This window comes from Ranitomeya variabilis, chromosome 6 (assembly GCF_051348905.1).
Source record: "Ranitomeya variabilis isolate aRanVar5 chromosome 6, aRanVar5.hap1, whole genome shotgun sequence".
In the NCBI taxonomy this organism is placed as follows: domain Eukaryota; kingdom Metazoa; phylum Chordata; class Amphibia; order Anura; family Dendrobatidae; genus Ranitomeya; species Ranitomeya variabilis.
Window position 1 is genome coordinate 415,454,273 of NC_135237.1, and position 19,856 is coordinate 415,474,128.

The following is a 19,856-nucleotide window of genomic DNA, read 5'->3' on the forward strand; positions in this document are numbered from 1 at the left end:
GTGAATGTGTATATGAATGTCCTTGTTGATCAGCTGCAGCCTGAATACTTCCATTAAATGGTGCAGTCTCATCTGATGAAACTTTTAAGTGCTTTTTAGCACTTAAAGCTTTAGAGTTCCAAAGGAATTATTTTGAAAAAGATTTTACAGGTTAATTAGGATTCACAACCCTTTTTATAAACTAGTATTGATTTTGCCTTACCACATGGTGAAGACCAGGACAAATAGATCTAGTTGATGAACACAACTTATAAAACCTTCCCTGCTAGTCAAAGAGGTTCACATGCATAATCAAAGAACTTGACGGGGCACATCTGAATTCTGTTTCTAGTGGGATCCCTCAAGAAACCCTCGATGGAGTCACAATTGTGTGGTTAATATGTATGCGCTGGTATGTGTCACACTGATGACACACAAATGTTATCCGTGTGTCATCAGCGTGCACGTGTGCGTGACGTTTTGCGGCCCGTGCTGCTGTTAAAAAATGGACATGTCAGAGTATTTTGTATTTTGTACACTAACGTGCACAGATCCATTCACTTGAATAGGTCTACGTGCGTAAGGCCGGTTTCACACGTCCGTTTATTTCCGGTAACGGAGATGTCCGTGTGTATACTACGTGTGGCACACGTGTGGCAACCATGTGCCGCATCAGTACCACACGGACAGCCGCTGGGGAAGAAGCGCTACAGTAAGCGTTGTTCCCTTGCGGCATTCTCACCTGCTCTGCCGGCGAGCAGAGGAGAATGATGAGCGTTATATTAAAGTCCGAACGATGACAGCAGGTGGGGGCTTTTGGGACTGTTACCCCCATCATCCACCTGCTGCAGCTAATAACACTGACAGTAGGTGCGGATGATTGGGGTATTCCACATCTGCCGGCTGCGATCTAAGGGAATAAATGAATGAAAAACCCAACTTGGGTTCCCCCCTATTTTCTTGAACCATCATCGCCGGCAGAGCAGGGGAGAATGATGAGAGCCGGCTTCAGCACCCGCTGCTGGGGAACAGCGCTTACTGTAGTGCTTCTTCCCCTGATGCATCACATGGACGGCATCCGTGTGCGGTACGTGTTTACTCGGACCCATTAACTTGAATGAGTCCATATGATCCGTGCAGCTGCACACAAACGGACATGTCTACGTGTGTGTCACTTGGACACACGGTCCGTGAAAAAACACAGATATGTGCACAGACCCGTTCATTCTAAGTGTGTCTGTGTCTCCGGTAAGTGTGAAAACTGTCACCACACGTACTGGAGACACTGACATGTGAAAGAAGCCTTAGGCTACGATGACACTATCAGTATTTGGTCAGTATTCACATCAGTATTTGTTAGCCAAAACCAGGAGTGGTTCAAAAATACAGACTTGGTGACGTGTTTCTATTATAGCTCTCCCCTCTGTTTGTTCCACTCCTGGTTTTGGCTTACAAATACTGATGTAAAATACTGACCACATACTGCTAGTGTGACCGTAGCCTTAGATGAACATCTGAGGATATATTATGTGTATCTGCTTTTATAAGCATTTTAGGAATATATTACATGTATTCATATCATTTACATAATATTAATTCTCACGTAACACCAACATGTTTAACAGTACTTTACAATTTAGATGGTACATCCATAATAAGATATACAGTAGCATGTCAAAGTTTGGGCACCCCTGGTCAAAGTTACTGTTATTGTGAGCAGTTAAGGAAGCTGAAGATGAAATGATCTCTAAAAGGCCTAAAGTTAACCCCTTAACCCCCAGTCCATTTTCCGTCTTTGCGTTCTTGTATTTTGGTCCCCTTCTTCCCAGAGCAATAATTTTTTATTTTTCAGTCAAAATAGCCATGTGAGGGCTTGTTTTTTGCAGGACAAGTTGTAGTTTTGTCCAAATAGTAAAAGAAGAAAGAGGGGCTGACAGCACTCACTCAAGGGGGCGCACGTTCCATATCCAGGGAACCATCCTGGAACCTCCAAATAGTGCAGAAACAATAGATGAACAGCACTCCAACCAGGTGTGTAGGTATCAAAAAATAGTTTATTCCGCCAAAAACAGCAACGTTTCGACCAAAATCTGGTCTTTATCAAGCATACAAAATGGTACAAGATGTCAGCTTAAATAGTGTGGATACCACGCAGGGCACCAATCACTATCCAGTCCTGAATTGTAATATAAATACAGTGCATAACGAACATCAGACACAAAAATGAACCATAACACTCAATAAAAAACATCCATGATCCAGACAATTGTGAAATTACATTAGAATGCTAGATTAATACTATGTTTATTTATAGTTGAGCCAATCCAAATCCGGCATCATGATAACCCTGGTAACGATTCACCAATAGCAGGGCCCATATATCCGTCTACCCAACCAATGTGATGTGACCAGGAGAACGGCGCCAAATCCATAGGCAGCCAATCAAAGCTCCTCATACAGGGAGAGATGTCCTGGATATCCTATCAAAGAACATATGGCATGGGGAGATCATACCTGCATCAGAGCTCCGCGCCGACATCCGGTCTCCAGGCTGCATTGCAGATCACACGGGAGGGATGCCTGGCGAGAGCGCACGCGCATGTAGCCGGACACACCCACACCACATGACGGCGGCCCGGGCACGCCCAGCGCTGACGCGTCCATAGCTCACCCAGGCCTGGGCCGCAACGAAGGAGCATGGGCACGTCACCACACGGAACCTCCCACATCACATGCTGTGATGTAGCTGCGCCCATCAATGACGTAAACCCAGCTCCCCCGGCATCCCAAGCCATAGTATGAGAGCGCAGGCGCGCCACCGCGCTGAACCACCTACCCCACCTGACCGCTGCGAGGGTGCGTCCAGTCCCAGCGCACGCGCAATCAATCCAACATCGGTCCCGTGATGCCGCACCCACAACCGGTTACCAGGGAGACACTAATGGAGACACAATACAACACATATTATAGGCAACAAGATTATCGGGATTAAGGAACAATTATTCATCATAGGCCCACCAGTATTAACAGCTCCAAACAGGAAATTGTAGAAAAATAACTAAAAAAATCTAACATAATACACACCCATAGATACTAGTCCAGTTGGGAGATAATATATCAGTTGAAAATATGGCACATATATGGATCAATTCCAGAATAGCCAAGACAAGATCAAATGAAACATCCACAAAATCTCCATCAACTGCCATATAAATTGCCTGTATCAGGAAAAAATAAAATCACATATAAGGCACACTTATTAAAAAATACACAACATCTTTAAAAACAAGAACACTGATGAATACACCAAAGCAAGGGGTGGGATAAGATTATTTGGGGATACATACCTGCAAATTAAAGTCCAAATTAAGACCCCTGGGCTGTAATGACCCCAATGTATATATCCATCTCATCTCCTTTTTTCTAAGCAATAATAACCTATCACCACCCCTTAGAATTGGGACACTATCAATTACCCTATAGCGTAGCTGGTTAACTGAATGTTTATTATCTGAAAAATGTTTTGGAATTGGCAAGTCAACAAGTCCTGTCCGGATAGTGCTCTTATGTTTGCTAATTCTGGCCTTCACCTCCATCGTGGTCTCCCCCACGTATACCAGACCACACGGGCACGTGATCATGTACACGACAAAACTCGAAGTACAAGTATAACGTTCTTTAAGAAAGATTTTTTTACCTGTGTGGGGATGATGAAAAAAATCACCCTTAAGCATGTTGTTGCAACTGGCGCAACCCAGACATGGAAAATTCCCATTCCGGGGTGCGCTCAAAGTTTGCTGGGCAGGAATTTTTGATGACCCAATGCCTTATATGTGATTTTATTTTTTCCTGATACAGGCAATTTATATGGCAGTTGGTGGAGATTTTGTGGATGTTTCATTTGATCTTGTCTTGGCTATTCTGGAATTGATCCATATATGTGCCATATTTTCAACTGATATATTATCTCCCAACTGGACTAGTATCTATGGGTGTGTATTATGTTAGATTTTTTTAGTTATTTTCCTACAATTTCCTGTTTGGAGCTGTTAATACTGGTGGGCCTATGATGAATAATTGTTCCTTAATCCCGATAATCTTGTTGCCTATAATATGTGTTGTATTGTGTCTCCATTAGTGTCTCCCTGGTAACCGGTTGTGGGTGCGGCATCACGGGACCGATGTTGGATTGATTGCGCGTGCGCTGGGACTGGACGCACCCTCGCAGCATTCAGGTGGGGTAGGTGGTTCAGCGCGGTGGCGCGCCTGCGCTCTGATACTATGGCTTGGGATGCCGGGGGAGCTGGGTTTACGTCATTGATGAGCGCAGCTACATCACAGCATGTGATGTGGGAGGTTCCGTGTGGTGACGTGCCCATGCTCCTTCGTTGCGGCCCAGGCCTGGGTGAGCTATGGACGCGTCAGCGCTGGGCGTGCCCGGGCCGCCGTCATGTGGTGTGGGTGTGTCCGGCTACATGCGCATGCGCTCTCGCCGGGCATCCCTCCCGTGTGATCTGCGACTCAGCCTGGAGACCGGATGTCGGCGCGGAGCTCTGATGCAGGTATGATCTCCCCATGCCATATGTTCTTTGATAGGATATCCAGGACATCTCTCCCTGTATGAGGAGCTTTGATTGGCTGCCTATGGATTTGGCGCCGTTCTCCTGGTCACATCACATTGGTTGGGAAGACGGATATATGGGCCCTGCTATTGGTGAATCGTTACCAGGGCTATCATGATGCCGGATTTGGATTGGCTCAACTATAAATAAACACAGTATTAATCTAGCATTCTAATGTAATTTCACAATTGTCTGGATCATGGATGTTTTTTATTGAGTGTTATGGTTATGATTCATTTTTGTGTCTGATGTTCGTTATGCACTGTATTTATATTACAATTCAGGACTGGATAGTGATTGGTGCCCTGCGTGGTATCCACACTATTTAAGCCGACATCTTGTACCATTTTGTATGCTTGATAAAGACCAGATTTTGGTCAAAACGTTGCTGTTTTTTGGCGGAATAAACTATTTTTTGATACCTACACACCTGGTTGGAGCGCTGTTCATCTATTGTTTCTGCACAAGTTGTAGTTTTGAACGACACCATTGATTTTAACATACCTTGTACTGGAACACAGGAACAAAATTCCAAGTACGGTGACATTGCAAAAAAATGCAATTCCACAGTCGTTTTTTGGAGGGTTTTTTTTTTTACCATTTTCACAAAATGCTAAAACTTACCTGCCATTATGATTCTCCAGGTCATTATGAGTTCATAGACACCAAACATGTCTAGGTTCTTTTTATTTAAGTGGTGAAAAAAAAATCTAAACTTTGGTAAAAAACAACAACATAATTTCCCGAGACCCGTAGCGTCTCTATTTTTCGTGATTTGGGGCAGGGTGAGGACTTATTTTTTGTGTGTCGAGCTGACATTTTTACTAGATATGATCTGGCGTTTTGAATTTTTTTCTTGTTACGCCGCTAAGCGATCAGGTTAATCCTTTTTTATATTGACAGATCAGGCGATTCTGAATGACGATGAATTTGCCGTGCCCCCTCCCAGTGAATCCCAACCCACAAAAGTCTAAATTTGTCAAAAAGTACAACATTTTTGCTACATTTCAAGCAATTTTACTCCATGAAATGAGTGCCAAGTACTTGAGAAATTAGGCCGTAAAGTATATACAAAAAGAGGATTGTATGCAAAATAAAAGTGTAAAAAGTATACAGGGGGAAGTTATTTCTTTTTTATTCTACTTCTTGGTTTGTGCTAAAAAAAAACAAGCCATACATCAGATCTGAACTGAGTGAACCAGACCTCAGGTTATTTAGTTGATCCTGACTCATAAGGGAAGAGTCAGACGGCTATATAACTCAGATGGGGATCGCAACGTAATGCTCGGATTGGCCGTCGGCTCTCCCAACTTGAGCGTGACAGCTGCATAGACATACATGCTGTCAGGCTTGGGTCAATAGAACTGACAGCCAGTCTAGAGAGGCTGTACTGGGCCCCTGAGGGGAGGCCGACATGACTGGGTAACACGGGAGATAGAGAGCTGACAGGGTTTTTTTGGCGGAATGTTTGGGGTTAATGGTACGTGAGGGGAGGGGTAGTGTTTAGGTTATGAATTAAGGAGGCAGTGAAGGTGGGGTTAAGGGGAGAGGGTCAGTATAAGAGGGGCACCCATCTTATGAGGGCAACCATTTTGAGTACCCACCTGGTGAGTAAAGAAGCTCCCACCCACCCTCCCTTTATTAGGAGATAGGGTCGAGGGCTTGTTTATGGTCATGTTTCCTATGAAGGGACATGATTTAAAGCTAATTGTTGTGCAGTACTGTTGAATTTTAGCATAACAAGTTGTCTTGGCAGTGCGGCAGGGGGGAGGTCCTCAAAGTCGATGGAACTGGAAAATGGTGAATTAGTGGGGGGATCTCGAGAGGTCCTGGACTCCCCCTGGGTGAATTTAAGTAGGCGGGGTTTGAATATTCCGCTGGAGTGATAATCAAGGGACCCTTGGATGGGTTTTTGGTTTGGCCAGGTTGGTTATTATCTATCCCTGAGCTGGTGAATAGCGGCTGGGGGTAAGACTTAACCTGGGGGCCAATGTGGGACTTGGATATTTGAGGTTTATATTTTTGGGGCTTCGAGGACCAACCCCTTTTGGGAGTTTATTGTTTAAATTGTTTTGTACTATATGTTAATAAAGGGTTGCTGTGGCCATTTAAATCCAAATAGTGTTTATTGGGGTTTTTTGTTTTATATTAGGATGGATTGGTTGTGGGTTTCGTTATCAAAGATCAAAGGGGGGATTAACTTTAAAGCTCGCAGGAGTCAAGTATACCCTTATGCCAGAGCATTGCGTTATAATCCCCATCCAAGTTATACGACTGTCTGACTCTTCCCTTTGTGTAAGTCCTTATAATTGTGGAATGTATACAATAAACTAGGTAATGATAGTATAGTAATGCATTATTATTTTTATACAATGTATGCAATATTCTGTGCCATATTATACTAATGCACTATCGTTGTATCTACCATAGAATATCATCTCATAGAGCAATAGAGGATACATCATATAAGATGAGTCCTATGGCAAAACGGTCAAAGATCTTACCCAAAGTAGATAAAGAAAATGAAGATCTAGGCTACGTAGTTCCTGTCTTCAGAGGACGGTACGTTTGTATTCTGTTTATTCTTGCATCCAGCCATTCAATCCTTGTGACTTTTACATGGCACCTGTTCTACAAAGTTTCCTATGACATGCACCATAAAATCCATTCCATGCCAGATTGAGAGTGGGAAGGAATCCTGCAATCACTTTTTGTTGCCTGTATGCAGCATAGCAAACCGATGGAAATTGGCTTATGTTACCTACACTGGGCTTCGGGAGTAAAAAATGTGCAATGTCAGTATTTTGCAAAGCAATCAGATTTCAATATTAAAAAGCTAAAAAGAGTGATACCGCACTAAACAGCTAAACCAGTGTGCACATACACCTCTTGCAACACTCCATATAGTTCATAGGAATATGGTGGTTCTCAGCTTCTATAAGAAGGTGCCAGAAAAATCGGCACTCACCGTTCCATAAAATAGTCCTTTCTTATATATCACGGACATAAGGTTTACCACCTCGCAGGGGGGAAGCAGGGAGCTTGAAGGATAGAACCAAACAAGAAGAAAAATGAACCTCCGCACTGCTGTTGTATGGGCTAGACTCTGTTATAAATATCACCCAATTAGTGAGCCGATTTTATATCCTTTTTTATGCTACGGGGTGCATCTTCCGAAGTAATACATTACAGTCCATGAAAAGATAAAAAAAGTGCACTTACCCGTATATGCAAAAAGTCACAACTTTATTCGGACAACATTATAACAAAAAGCAAGGGAGAGTGTAGAAAAATGCGGACAACGATCGTTTCGTGCCTCAGCACTTCAACGGGTCCAAACACTGAAAGGAAGTAGGGTGGGTCCATATTAGCGTTAGCTGAAAGGTACTGCCCCTCCTACTACTCCTGTCAGCGTGGTGCACCAATCACCTGTATCTTAAATGTGAAAACATTAAATGACAGCAACATATTTAAAAACATGATTAAAAACAACGCAACCCATAAATAAATCTGGAGCAAAACATTGCAATAAATTTTACAGTACATTTTTCAATAAATTTTTAGAGAAAAACAGCCATGTCAATCCTTTCATTTAAACCCAGGGGACCTACGGCGCCTGTGCGCATAATCCACCTCCCTTCTCTCTGGAGTAACAAGCGCTGCAAGTCTCCCCCTTGTTTTGGTAAGGAAACTTGTTCCAACCCCGCAAAACGTAAAGACTGTGTGTTACCATCATGTTGATTTTTTACATGGTTGATCAACCTCAGAACCCCTTTACCTGTTCTTACTGAATTAAAATGTTCTCTTATTCTTTTGAACAGCGGCCGAATTGTCTTACCTATATAGTAAAAGCCGCACGGGCAGAAAATGACATACACAATATAGGTAGACCTGCATGAGATAAAATCTCGAACTACATGTCGGATAGGACCTATTTTGACGTAAGTGCCTGTCAGATGGTATTTACAAAAGTTACAATGACCGCATTTAAAATTTCCCTTCGGTGTATTTAACGTGAGCCAATTATCCTGATCTGAGGAAAACCTATTTCGCACTATCAAATCCCTTATATTTCTGCTGCGCCGACATGCAAATGTTCCCAGCTTGAAGGATAGTATTTCTCACAGAAAATTATTGCAATTACACATGTTTTGAAATAACTAACTGTAATCAATCGCTTCCTATGACCATCAACAAGCTTCTTACATTTCTCAACTGGAATTTTGGACCACTCGTCTTTTGCAAACTGCTCCAGGTCTCTCATATTTGAAGGGTGCCTTCTTCCAACAGCAATTTTAAGATCTCTCCACAGGTGTTCAATGGGATTTAGATCCAGACTCATTAGTGGCCACTTCAGAACTCTCCAGCAATTTGTTTCCATCAATTTCTGGGTGCTTTTTGAAGTATGTTTAGGGTCATTATCCTCCTTGAAGACCCCTAACCTAGGACACAAACCAAGCTTTCTGACACTGGGGACTACATTGCGACCCAAAATCCATAGGCAGCAAAACAACCACAAAACATTTTTGAACCTCCACCATATTTGACTGTAGGTACTGTGTTCTTTACTTTGTTTGCCTCATTCCATTTTCGGTAAACAGTAGAATGATGTGCTCAACCAGAAAGCTCCATCTTGGTCTCATCTGTCCACAAGATGCTTTTCCAGAAGGATTATGGCTTACTCATGTACATCTTGGCAAACTGCATGCTAGCTTTTTCATGTCTCTGTGTCAGCTGTGGGGTCCTCCTGTGTCTCCTGCTACAATGTTGCATTTCATTCAAATGTCAGTGGATAGTTTGCGCTGACATTGATGCACCCTGAACCTGAAGGACAGCTAGAATTTCTTTTGAATTGATTTCGGCTCCTGCTTTGCAACCTGTCATCAATTTTTCTCTGCTGTCAACGTCCAGTGAGAATAGCTACAGTGCCATGGGTTGTAAACTTATTGATTATGTTGTGCACCATGGACAAAGGAATATCAAAATCTCTGGAGATGGACTTGTAAACTTGAGATTGTTGAAATTTTTCAACAATTTTGGTTCTCAAGTCCTCAGATAGTTCTCTTCTCCTCTTTCTGTTCTCCAAGCTTAGTATAAGACACACAGACACACAATACAAAAATTAAATCAACTTTTCCCCTTTATATTTGGTTTGAGTTGTGATTTTCATATTTCCCACACTTGTTACTTTTCAGAGGTGAGTTTGAATGAGCGTTAAATGCTTGAAACAAAGTTGTTTACCTACAATTTTGGAAAGGTGTACCATTTTTGTGTTTTTTTGTGAAATTATGTCCAATTTGCCATTTTTTCTCATTTTTTTGTGTTGTTCCAATACACATAAAGGAAATAAATATGTGTATAACTTTTATCTGCAATAATTTTCTAGGAGAAATGCTTCATTTTCTGGAACAATTTCAAGGGTGCCAACACTTTCCACCATGACTGTATATTCTACAAGGCACCGCCAAACCGTTTCAACTAAATAACGTCTAAATTCCTATAAATTGCAGACAGGTAAATGTCAGTGGGATCACTGACACAGAGGAAGAAAGAATCATGGAGTCAGCGGGATACGTTGCTCGAAGGAAACTACTCTCAACTGGAGAAGGAATTAGTGTATCCAGAAGCGCTTCTTCATCAGCAGCACATTCTGAGACATTCCAGAAGAAATCCAGGAGTGTTTCTATACGCGAAAAGGCAGAACGGCTCGCTCTCAAAAAGACGGTAAATGTTATACAATAGTAAAAATGTATCTATGCTTTGAAAACACATTATCAGAGCTCAGCGTTAAAATAGTACGTGGACCAAAAATAGTGATAGTTCAAGGGGCATTTTCATTTTATTCCCCACTATGGTATCACTTTTTGATTTTGGCAGTATCATTCTGAGAATTAGGGCTCATGCAGACGAGCTTATGAAAAATTGTCCAAGTTTCATCCAGAAAACTCGGACGATTTTCTTCTCATTTTCATCCATGTGTTCGTTTTTTATGTTCGTGTGACATCCTTGTACTATCTGTGTGCAATTTTTTTCATACAACTACATTAAAACATAGTAATTCAACAATTGAGTCTAAAGTACATAACTTAAGATGCCAGACACTCCAAATTACAATTCACACTAATCCTAAATAACGACCATTTGCCGCCTTGGGATATAGAGAGATTCCAGCAATTTCTTTAAAAAGTAACAATTTATTGACACATGATTAAAAAATATACATGAAAAGAAAAAAGAATGGAGGGAAAAGACTGAAAAACAGGGTGGGAATAAACCTCCAAAGAGGGAATGTGCTTCATTAGCAATAAAGCTGTGCCCCCCAGGCACTATAATGTAAAGCTCAAATTACGGATAGCAGTCTGATGCCACAATCATGTCTAATATATTCATAGAAGCAATCTCATGCCCAAAATCATATCAGAAATGTCAGCAGATCTAGCTTTGTCCACATAAACAAATCCCTTATATAATGCAAATTCAAGAGAATGGCATAGTATAAATAACACTTAATGCAAAGAATAATGCTTAGTATCAACAACAAGGTATTTGTTGTGGACAGACTATTATCTCCAGTACACATGGAAAATAATAATATCCTAAATACAAATTTAAATCATGCATAAAATCACATACAGTTTCTTAGGTTTGTAATAGAAATGTAGCATTAAAAATCGGATGCCACTTTATCACCCTTAGGCCACGTTCACATATTTGGTATTTGGTCAGTGTTGCACACCAGTATTTGTAAGCCAAAACCAGGAGTGGAACATTCAGAGGAAAAGTATAATAGAAACGTATGCACCACTTCTGAATTTTTCACCCACTCCTGGTTTTGGCTTACAAATACACTCCTCTGCCCTCTGTACCAGTCTGTCATTGTTAGTTTTGTTTACTGTAAGTGATATTTGTATTTTGATGTAACCCCTTCTCATGTACAGCACCATGGAATTAATGGTGCTATATAAATAAATAATAATAATAATAATAATAATAAGAAAATACAGAGATAAAAAATTCATCAAATACTCAACGTGTGTACGTGGCCTTAGGGTATTTTTATTGCGCTTTTGATGTTGCATTTTTTGACCAAATCCTGAACATGTGAACGTGGCCATGGACTTAAATGTGTGAGTCTCAATCAAGAGTTGGATGAAAGTAGTGCATGCTGCAGGTTTCTTTCTCAAGGCCATAATTTTTCTTAGTCTGCTAGGCTTTGAGTCCTTTCCATTATGGAGTCCTCAAGGTTACACAAGAGATGACTTTGGTATCAATACCTAGGACCCCAGAGGCCACACTATGTTCCCTATGCCCAATTCACTTACAAAAATTCCTTAATAAGAAACCTCCTCCAAGCGGCTAATACAATAACCCCTCATCTTTGGAAATCAGTAGACCCCTTTTCTCTAGAAGAATAGTTTGCGGAAATTGCTAATGTCCATCCTACTGAAAAACTGATAGCCCAAACACAAGAAGAAATTATAACAACTGCTGCTAAATAGTTTCACTAGGAAGATTTTCTCGCTTCCCCGACCTATCAGAAAGTTTTGAGATGATTCATATCTAGTCTCCACTCTGCATTACAACTGACCAACACACTGTCGACAACCCGTCTGCCAGTCGACGTCCTTAATTACTTTATTGTAAACAGAGGTTCTCTCTCTCTTATGTTCCGCTTTGGTTTTACTTGCCCTTTCACTGCTCTCTTTTCCTCAGTTAATTCATCTTCCCATAGACTATATTGGTCCAGTGCTCTATATATTGTGACCTTCCCCCTTTTCCCACTCCCTACAACTTCTTATATACTAAAAACTCTTGCACCATAATTGTCGGTTACGTGTTGTACTGTTGTTATAAATTTAATTAAACTTTAAATTTGAAGAAAAAATCATTCACCTGAACAGCACTATTGAATACCATGGGTCAGTGTGCTATCCAATTAAAAATGTAATTTCAGATGTCTGGTTTATACACTCATCTACATGAGCTCTTAATGTGGCGAGAGCTGGTTTACCGACATATCTGCTTCATTATTCTTTCCCTTCACAACTGGATGACAAGGAGCACCTCTAAGATGATAGAACTTAGAAAGGGACATGGTGCTAAAATAGTTCAGAATCACCTTCATTCTTAGGATTCAGATTGGTTGAGATCCTAAAGGTTCAACTCACACCAATTAAGTAATGGCGTATCCTAAAGCTAAGCCAGACCGCAACATGCGAATACCCTTCTAAGGCTGGCTGCATATGCTGCAAAAATATGTAGAAGAACCAAAAGTCTATTTACTGTAAATTTGTCTTACATTTTCTGCTGATTTGTTCCCATTGCTTTTAAATTGTGTTAAAAAATCGCTTTCATTTACATTCACTGGACGTTATTTGCATAATCCTTGCCAAAAATCTGTGCCAAACAGTAGCACTTGAGTATAGTATAACCTAAGGCTCTTGTGCATCTAGTGCAGTTTTGGAATAGTTTTTGAAGCATAAGTACAGACTGTGCGATGGCTTGCATCCAGGGCTTAACTACATTCTTGTGCTTCTTTGAAAAGTCCAACATCACCACAAAAGAGCACAAACGGAGTCTATTTTAAATGTTTGTTTCACTGTAATAAATTATTCCTTTTTTCAAGGATTCAGATGGAAGCCCCTGCAAGGAGCCATCATACCATTGCTGAATGCAGTGTGTACTTAGCATAACTCTTTTTTTATATATATATGTTGCTTGTCTTGAGTCTTGATCATACATTTCTGGCTTTGCATGTAAATAATGTGGAAAAGCACCAATCTCCTTTGTGCAAAATTGTGAGCTTTGACCCTGTACATCTGAAGTTCAATGCTGTGAATAGTCAGGACTCTTGCACCACATTGCAATGAACAAGGTATGTGCTGCAATGTGTCAAGGAGGGGACATCAGAGAGACCATGCAAAATCCCACTGCTGACACCATTTGTCAAGGAGGGGTCCCTCAAAATTCCACTGCTGCCGCCAATTTGTTAAAGATTGCAGCCTGGGAGGTCGCACAGATCCCCCCACTGTTATCTTTGGAGCTAACAGCTCTGTGTTGCCCCTATCATCCAGACAAATATGTGATTGACCGACGATCAACGGAGGAGGTGACAGGCTGTTTCCACTAACAGGCCAGTTATCTGGAATCTAACATTGAGCTTATGGTATATTCCAATGCATGCATTATATCTATATACCCCCGATAGAGGCACTGGGAACTCCTCAATAACCCCAGAATACTCGCTGTGTCCACCAGTCGTGTTTTATACAGGCTGCCTGGAGGCCTGGTTTATGACTTTGGGGTGTGGGTTAGGCCTCTTTCACACATCGTTTTTTAGAATCAGACACAATCCGTCAAAGTCTTGAAAAGACGGATCCTGTGCTGATTGTAAAAAAACTGATGCACTGGATCCGTTTTTTTGATGGATCCATTGAAGTAGTTGCAGCCGGAATTTAAAGAAACAGAATTTTTTGAGAGGGAGAGAGAGAGAGATTTTCCTGAAAGGAAAAATGTGTTCCGGGCATGCTCGGTTGCAAAAAACAGAATCCGTCACTGGAATCTGTCTTCTGATGGACAGCAATGGATCCTGCGCCCATAGGCTTCCATTATAGCCAACGACGGATGCCGCAGAATCCGTCACTGTGCGTCTTTTCGACGTTAGTATGTACGTTGTGTCCACCCGACGGACAATGACATTACGACGGATCCATCAAACAACGGATGAAACAAAAGGCCATCCGTCACAATCCGTTTCTAATACAAGTCTATGGGAAAAAACGGATCCAGCAGCAGCATTTGCTGGATCCGTTTTTTTTCTAAAAACAACGGATTGTGACTGATTCTAAAAAACAGATGTGTGAAAAAGGCCTTAGGCTTCTTTCACACTTGCGTCGGTACGGGTCCGTCGCTAAACGTCGGCACGACGTACCAACGCACATTGTGAAAATTTGGCACAACGTGGGCAGCGGATGCAGTTTTTCAATGCATCCGCTGCCCATTCTAAAGTCCGGGGAGGAGGGGGGCGGAGGTCCGGCTGCGCATGCGCGGTAGGAAATGGCGGACGCGAAGTATGAAAAAATGTTCCCTTGAACGTTTTTTCATGCCGACGGTCCGCCAAAACATGACGCATCCAGTGCACGACGGACGCGAGGTATGGCCATACATAGCGATCCGTCAGCAATACAAGTCTATGGGCAAAAAACGCATCCTGCAGGCACATTTGCCAAAAAGATAAGCAGTGTTTTAACAAAAGATTTTAGAAAGTTGAGAAAACAATACAGAATGTACAGTTACATAAAATAAAACAGATAAAACAAAAGAAACTTACTACGCTGATCACAAATATGATTCAGCCTAATGAAGCAGAGCGCATCGATTGAAAAATATCCAGCGAAACGGAATAATGCATATGTAGCGCCCCCACTGCCGCAGGGCCGAGGGGTACCCGGTACCGGGCCTCTAAGTCTCTGCTCTGGGGTTGTCACGGTGGCTAGACCCGGTCCGTGACCCTGCTGTGGGGCGTACAGTAATAGATATAATGGATGATGGGGGTGGTGAGGCTGTGGTGGTGCGGTGCAGTAAATAACGAGGACACCAGGTTGCAGTCTCTTTACCTCTTTACTGAAGATCTCTGGGTCCTCAGTCCAGAATCCGGATAACCAGGCTGCGCAAGTCCGGCCGGTCCAATGGCACCTCCAGAGTTCTCTTTACAGGTGGAAATCTGTGCCTTCCTTCTAGCGCTATGTGTTGCGGTCCTTCCCTGCTGTGCTTACGGAAAGTTCCCACAACTGTTGTGTCCGTTTCTTAAGTTCCCTCACCACTCGATTAGATGATGTCCTGCTAATCCTCCGTCCCTCCCGGTGTTATGGTTGGGACGGCACCCGTATGACGGGTAGGCTCGGAGCTCTTCCGGGACCCTAGAGTCGCCCCTCTCCACAAGTTGCCCCCCAAGACTGCATAGGTGATTTAGGTGAGACAGCCCGCCTTAGACTGACTGTCCTGCCGCTGTTTAGAGTATTGCTTGAAGCTGAATATTGTAATACTCCCTCGGCGTTCCGGCCGCCGGTTGTGCGCCTCAGTAGGATGTTGCCTCGGTCTTACAGCATGACCCCTACTGGTATTCTCCTTGTTGCTTTGATCTCGTTTCTCACTCAGCACAATCTATCTCGCTTCCAGTCCCTTCTTGGGTACCGCCGCTATACTGAGCAGGCACGGTCCCGTTACGTTCTCTCTAGTTGCCAAGTCTCTGTCAGGATCCCACCCCTGACAGAGACCCTACCGAATCTTCTCCCGCAACACCCTCTGCCACAAGGTGTTGCCTGGTTCCAACCCAGTCAGCTTTCTGTCTAACTTCCTGCCTGACCCCCAGTTTTACCAGTATGTGGAGAGTGGCCTAATGAATAGAACCCTTAGCTCCCCCTGGAGGCCCGGCGGTGAAATGTATTGGTGTCTGTGATACCTGATCAGATGAACTCCTTCAGTGCCATCGGACGTACCACAGCTCCCCTTAGTGGCGGAGCCACAGTACTGCAACGACCAGGACTCTGGGGCGCTGCACTTACACTGATATGTATCTCTCTACATGAATACAGATAATGTGTTTGACCTATTGTCAGCACCTGAATTTACACCCACACCCCACCATGATGTCCTCACATGGCCCAGGTTTAGGATGTTCTCAGTCCTTCAGGATTTTATGAAATTCACAACTTATGCGATAACTTCACTCCTGATGATCGCAGAAGTTCAAGATCGCCGCCATATAAAGTATAGTTATGTAATTAAAAGTGTTTCATTGCAAATATCAACTGACAAGCAAATAACAAGAAGCAAATATCACAGAAGTTGTTCAAATCCGCTTTTAATGGCATAACTATTCTTTTGATAATCACTATGTATATTTTTTTATTTATAGACTTTTTATCTCATTTTAAAAGTTAAATAACAATAAACACAATGGATAAACATTTTTAATTATTTCTTAAGAACATTTTCTTTTCTTTTTCCTATTTTATCTGTTTTCAGGTCTTTTAAATAATAATACAAAATTTAACTTTGACATGTCAGGTGTTTCTTTGGCTCCCATTTTTTTTGCTATACCATGTGTCTAAATATTACACCTTCTCCTGTCTGTGTTCTGATATAGAAGTCTAGAATGACTTTGAATTGCGTTGACTAAAAAAAACAGAAATAAAAAATCCTGTATTATACTTCTATTTGGATCCTCATTACCTACCAGCAGCGAGGTTAAACTTGGCTCCTTTTTTTTCTGGGGTCAATGTATAGCATTTGCCTCAAATTAAACAACAGTGTCACTTGAATTTAAGATATATTTCCTATGGACAAAGCCCCTTCCACTTTGCTATCTATGTGTAAACAGAATTCCCTTTTTCCAACTCTCTGTAAAGACATTTTCCTGTCTTAATTATTTGTCCAATCTATAACTCTTTTTCCACACACAATAGACATCCCCTTTTTCACTGCAATCGCCCTTTATCCTTAAAGGAACTGCCCAAATTTTAACTAGGATGGTTCACTCTCCAGCTATAACTAATTTCCTACTTCCTTATGTCCATTGTAAAAGTCTATTTAAAAGAGACTCAGAGCTTCAGCTCTTGTTCCTAATGCAAATCTGTTTGAGAGGAGGAGGTAGATGGTGAATGCCCCGCTCGGTAGAGGCTTCAGAGTTTTTCATATTTTCTATGATGCAATGTATCAAAACTTGTGTAATGGATGCACCAGGCAACCTAAGTGAGATGTTCTTTTCTATGACCTGTCTTTCGCGCCTCTGTGTACATTTCACACTGAAGTAAATTAGGCCGTCTCTTATCAAATGTCAGCAACTTCAGCTGCCTAGAATTTACAGGACAAGATTAAGAAACTGGAGTGCACTAAGATGGCATTTAAATGAACCTTTAACCCCTTCACCCCCGGAGCTTTTTCCGTTTTTCCATTTTCGTTTTTCGCTACCCTCCTTCCCAGAGCCATAACTTTTTTATTTTTCCGTCAATTTGGCCATGTGAGGGCTTATTTTTTGCGGGACGAGTTGTACTTTTGAACGACATCATTGGTTTTAGCATGTCGTGTACTAGAAAACGGGAAAAAAATTCCAAGTGCAGTGAAATTGCAAAAAAAGTGCAATCCCACACTTGTTTTTTGCTTGCCTATTTTGCTAGGTTCACTAAATGCTAAAACTGACCTGCCATTATGATTCTCCAGGTCACTACGAGTTTATAGACACCTAACATGACTAGGTTATTTTTCACCTAAGTGGTGAAAAAAAATTCCAAACTTTGCAAAAAACAAAACAAAACAAAATTGCGCCATTTTCCGATACTCGTAGCGTCTCCATTTTTCGTGATCTGGGGTCAGGTGAGGGCTTATTTTTTGCGTGCCGAGCTGGCGTTTTTATTGATAGCATTTTGGTGTAGATACGTTCTTTTGATCGCCCGTTATTGCATTTTAATGCAATGTCATGGCGACCAAAAAAACGTAAATCTGGCGTTTCGAATTTTTTTCTCATTACGCCATTTAGCGATCAGGTTAATGCTTTTTTTTTATTGATAGATCGGGCGATTCTGAACGCGGCGATACCAAATATGTGTAGGTTGGGTTTTTTTTTTATTGATTTATTTTGATTGGGGCGAAAGGGGGGTGATTTAAACTTTTATATTTTTTTTATTTTTTTCACATTTTTAAAAACTTTTTTTTTTTACTTTTGCCATGCTTCAATAGCCTCCATGGGAGGCTAGAAGCAGGCACAGCCCGATCGGCTCTGCTATGCAGCAGTGATCATAAGATCGCTGCTACACAGCAGATTTGCAGGTGTGCTGTGAGCGCCGACCACAGGGTGGCGCTCACAGCCACCGGCAATCAGTAACCATAGAGGTCTCAAGGACCTCTATGGTTACCTTCCTGACACATCGCCGACCCCCGATCATGTGACGGGGGTCGGCGATGCGCTCATATCCGGCCGCACGGCCGGATGCGGTAGTTAAATGCCGCTGTCTGCGCTTGACAGCGGCATTTAACTAGTTAATAGCGGCGGGTGATCGCGATTTCACCCGCCGCTATTGCGCGCACATGTCAGCTGTAAAAAACAGCTGACATGTCGCGACTTTGATGTGCGCTCACCGCCGGAGCGCACATCAAAGCGGGGGTCCCGACATGTGACGTACTATACCGTCACATGTCGGGAAGGGGTTAAAATAATTTACAGGATTTGAGTAATATGTAAAATGAAGTGAAATTTCATATGTTGTTACTATCACGATGACCTTACATAAATGTTTTAGCAATTTTACAGCAACTGAAAAAGTTTGTAACAGTGTCAAAATGTTCTTGAGGGTACATGTCAATGATGAATATTTGGCGAGTTTTTGATGATATAGATTTTGTGCAGCATTTCTGCACCTAGTAGGTAAATTAGGTTACTTTAAATGTTTTCATAGTTTTTTAGGCTGTGTGCCCATGATGAAATTTCAGTGAGTTTTTCATTCTGCGGATTTTCACTGAGTCAAAACATAGCGTCTTACACTTCCAGCAAAGTAGATAGAATTTATAGAGCTCCCATGTCCACTGTGCTTTATTTTTACTGATCGTAAACTGACCTGCGGTGCATGTTTCAAATCCGGAACATGTCAATTTCTGACGCTGAGTGTTAGGCCGGTTTCACACATCCGTTTATTCCCAGTAAAGGAAAAAACGGTACCGGAGATATCCGTGTTCGTGTGTCTGTATGTATAATATTTGCAGCACGCGTGTTGCAACCATGTGCCGCATAAGTACCACACGGATGGCCACTGGTCAAGAAGCGCTAATGGTGGTGGGTAATGAAAACGGCTCTCATAATTCTCCCCTGCTCTGCCAGCGATCAGCGCGAGTAGAGAATGATGAGAGCTATATTAAAGTCAGAACGACGACAGCAGGTGGGGTCTTTTGGGACTCTTACTCCCTTATCCGACACCTGCTGCCACTATTAACAGTGACAACAGGAGCAGATGATCGGGGTATTCCTCAGCCACCGCCTGCGATATAACAAAATAAATGTATGAAAAACCTGGCGTGGGTTCCCCCTGTTTTCTGGAACCAACCAGGCAAAACTCACAGCAGGGGGCTGCAACCCTCAACTATCAGCTTCAGCAAGGTTGGTTATCAAGAATAGAGGGGTCCCCACGCTGTTTTTTTAATTATTTAAATAATTTAAAAAACGGCATGGGGTCCCCCCCATTTTTTACAACCAGCCTTGCTAAA

General features: G+C 42.1%; 1 protein-coding gene across 2 annotated transcripts in view; it reads left to right on the plus strand.

Annotated features, from left to right (window-relative positions):
- The window catches only part of MYOM1 (myomesin 1), a 181,635-nt gene that overhangs the window by 29,925 nt on the left and 131,854 nt on the right, over positions 1-19,856 (plus strand). For both annotated transcript variants that reach the window (XM_077270304.1, XM_077270305.1), the window contains exons 3-4: positions 7,032-7,163; positions 10,112-10,325. In XM_077270304.1, the coding sequence (XP_077126419.1) occupies positions 7,032-7,163; positions 10,112-10,325 (346 nt within the window). The remainder of the gene's footprint in view (positions 1-7,031; positions 7,164-10,111; positions 10,326-19,856) is intronic.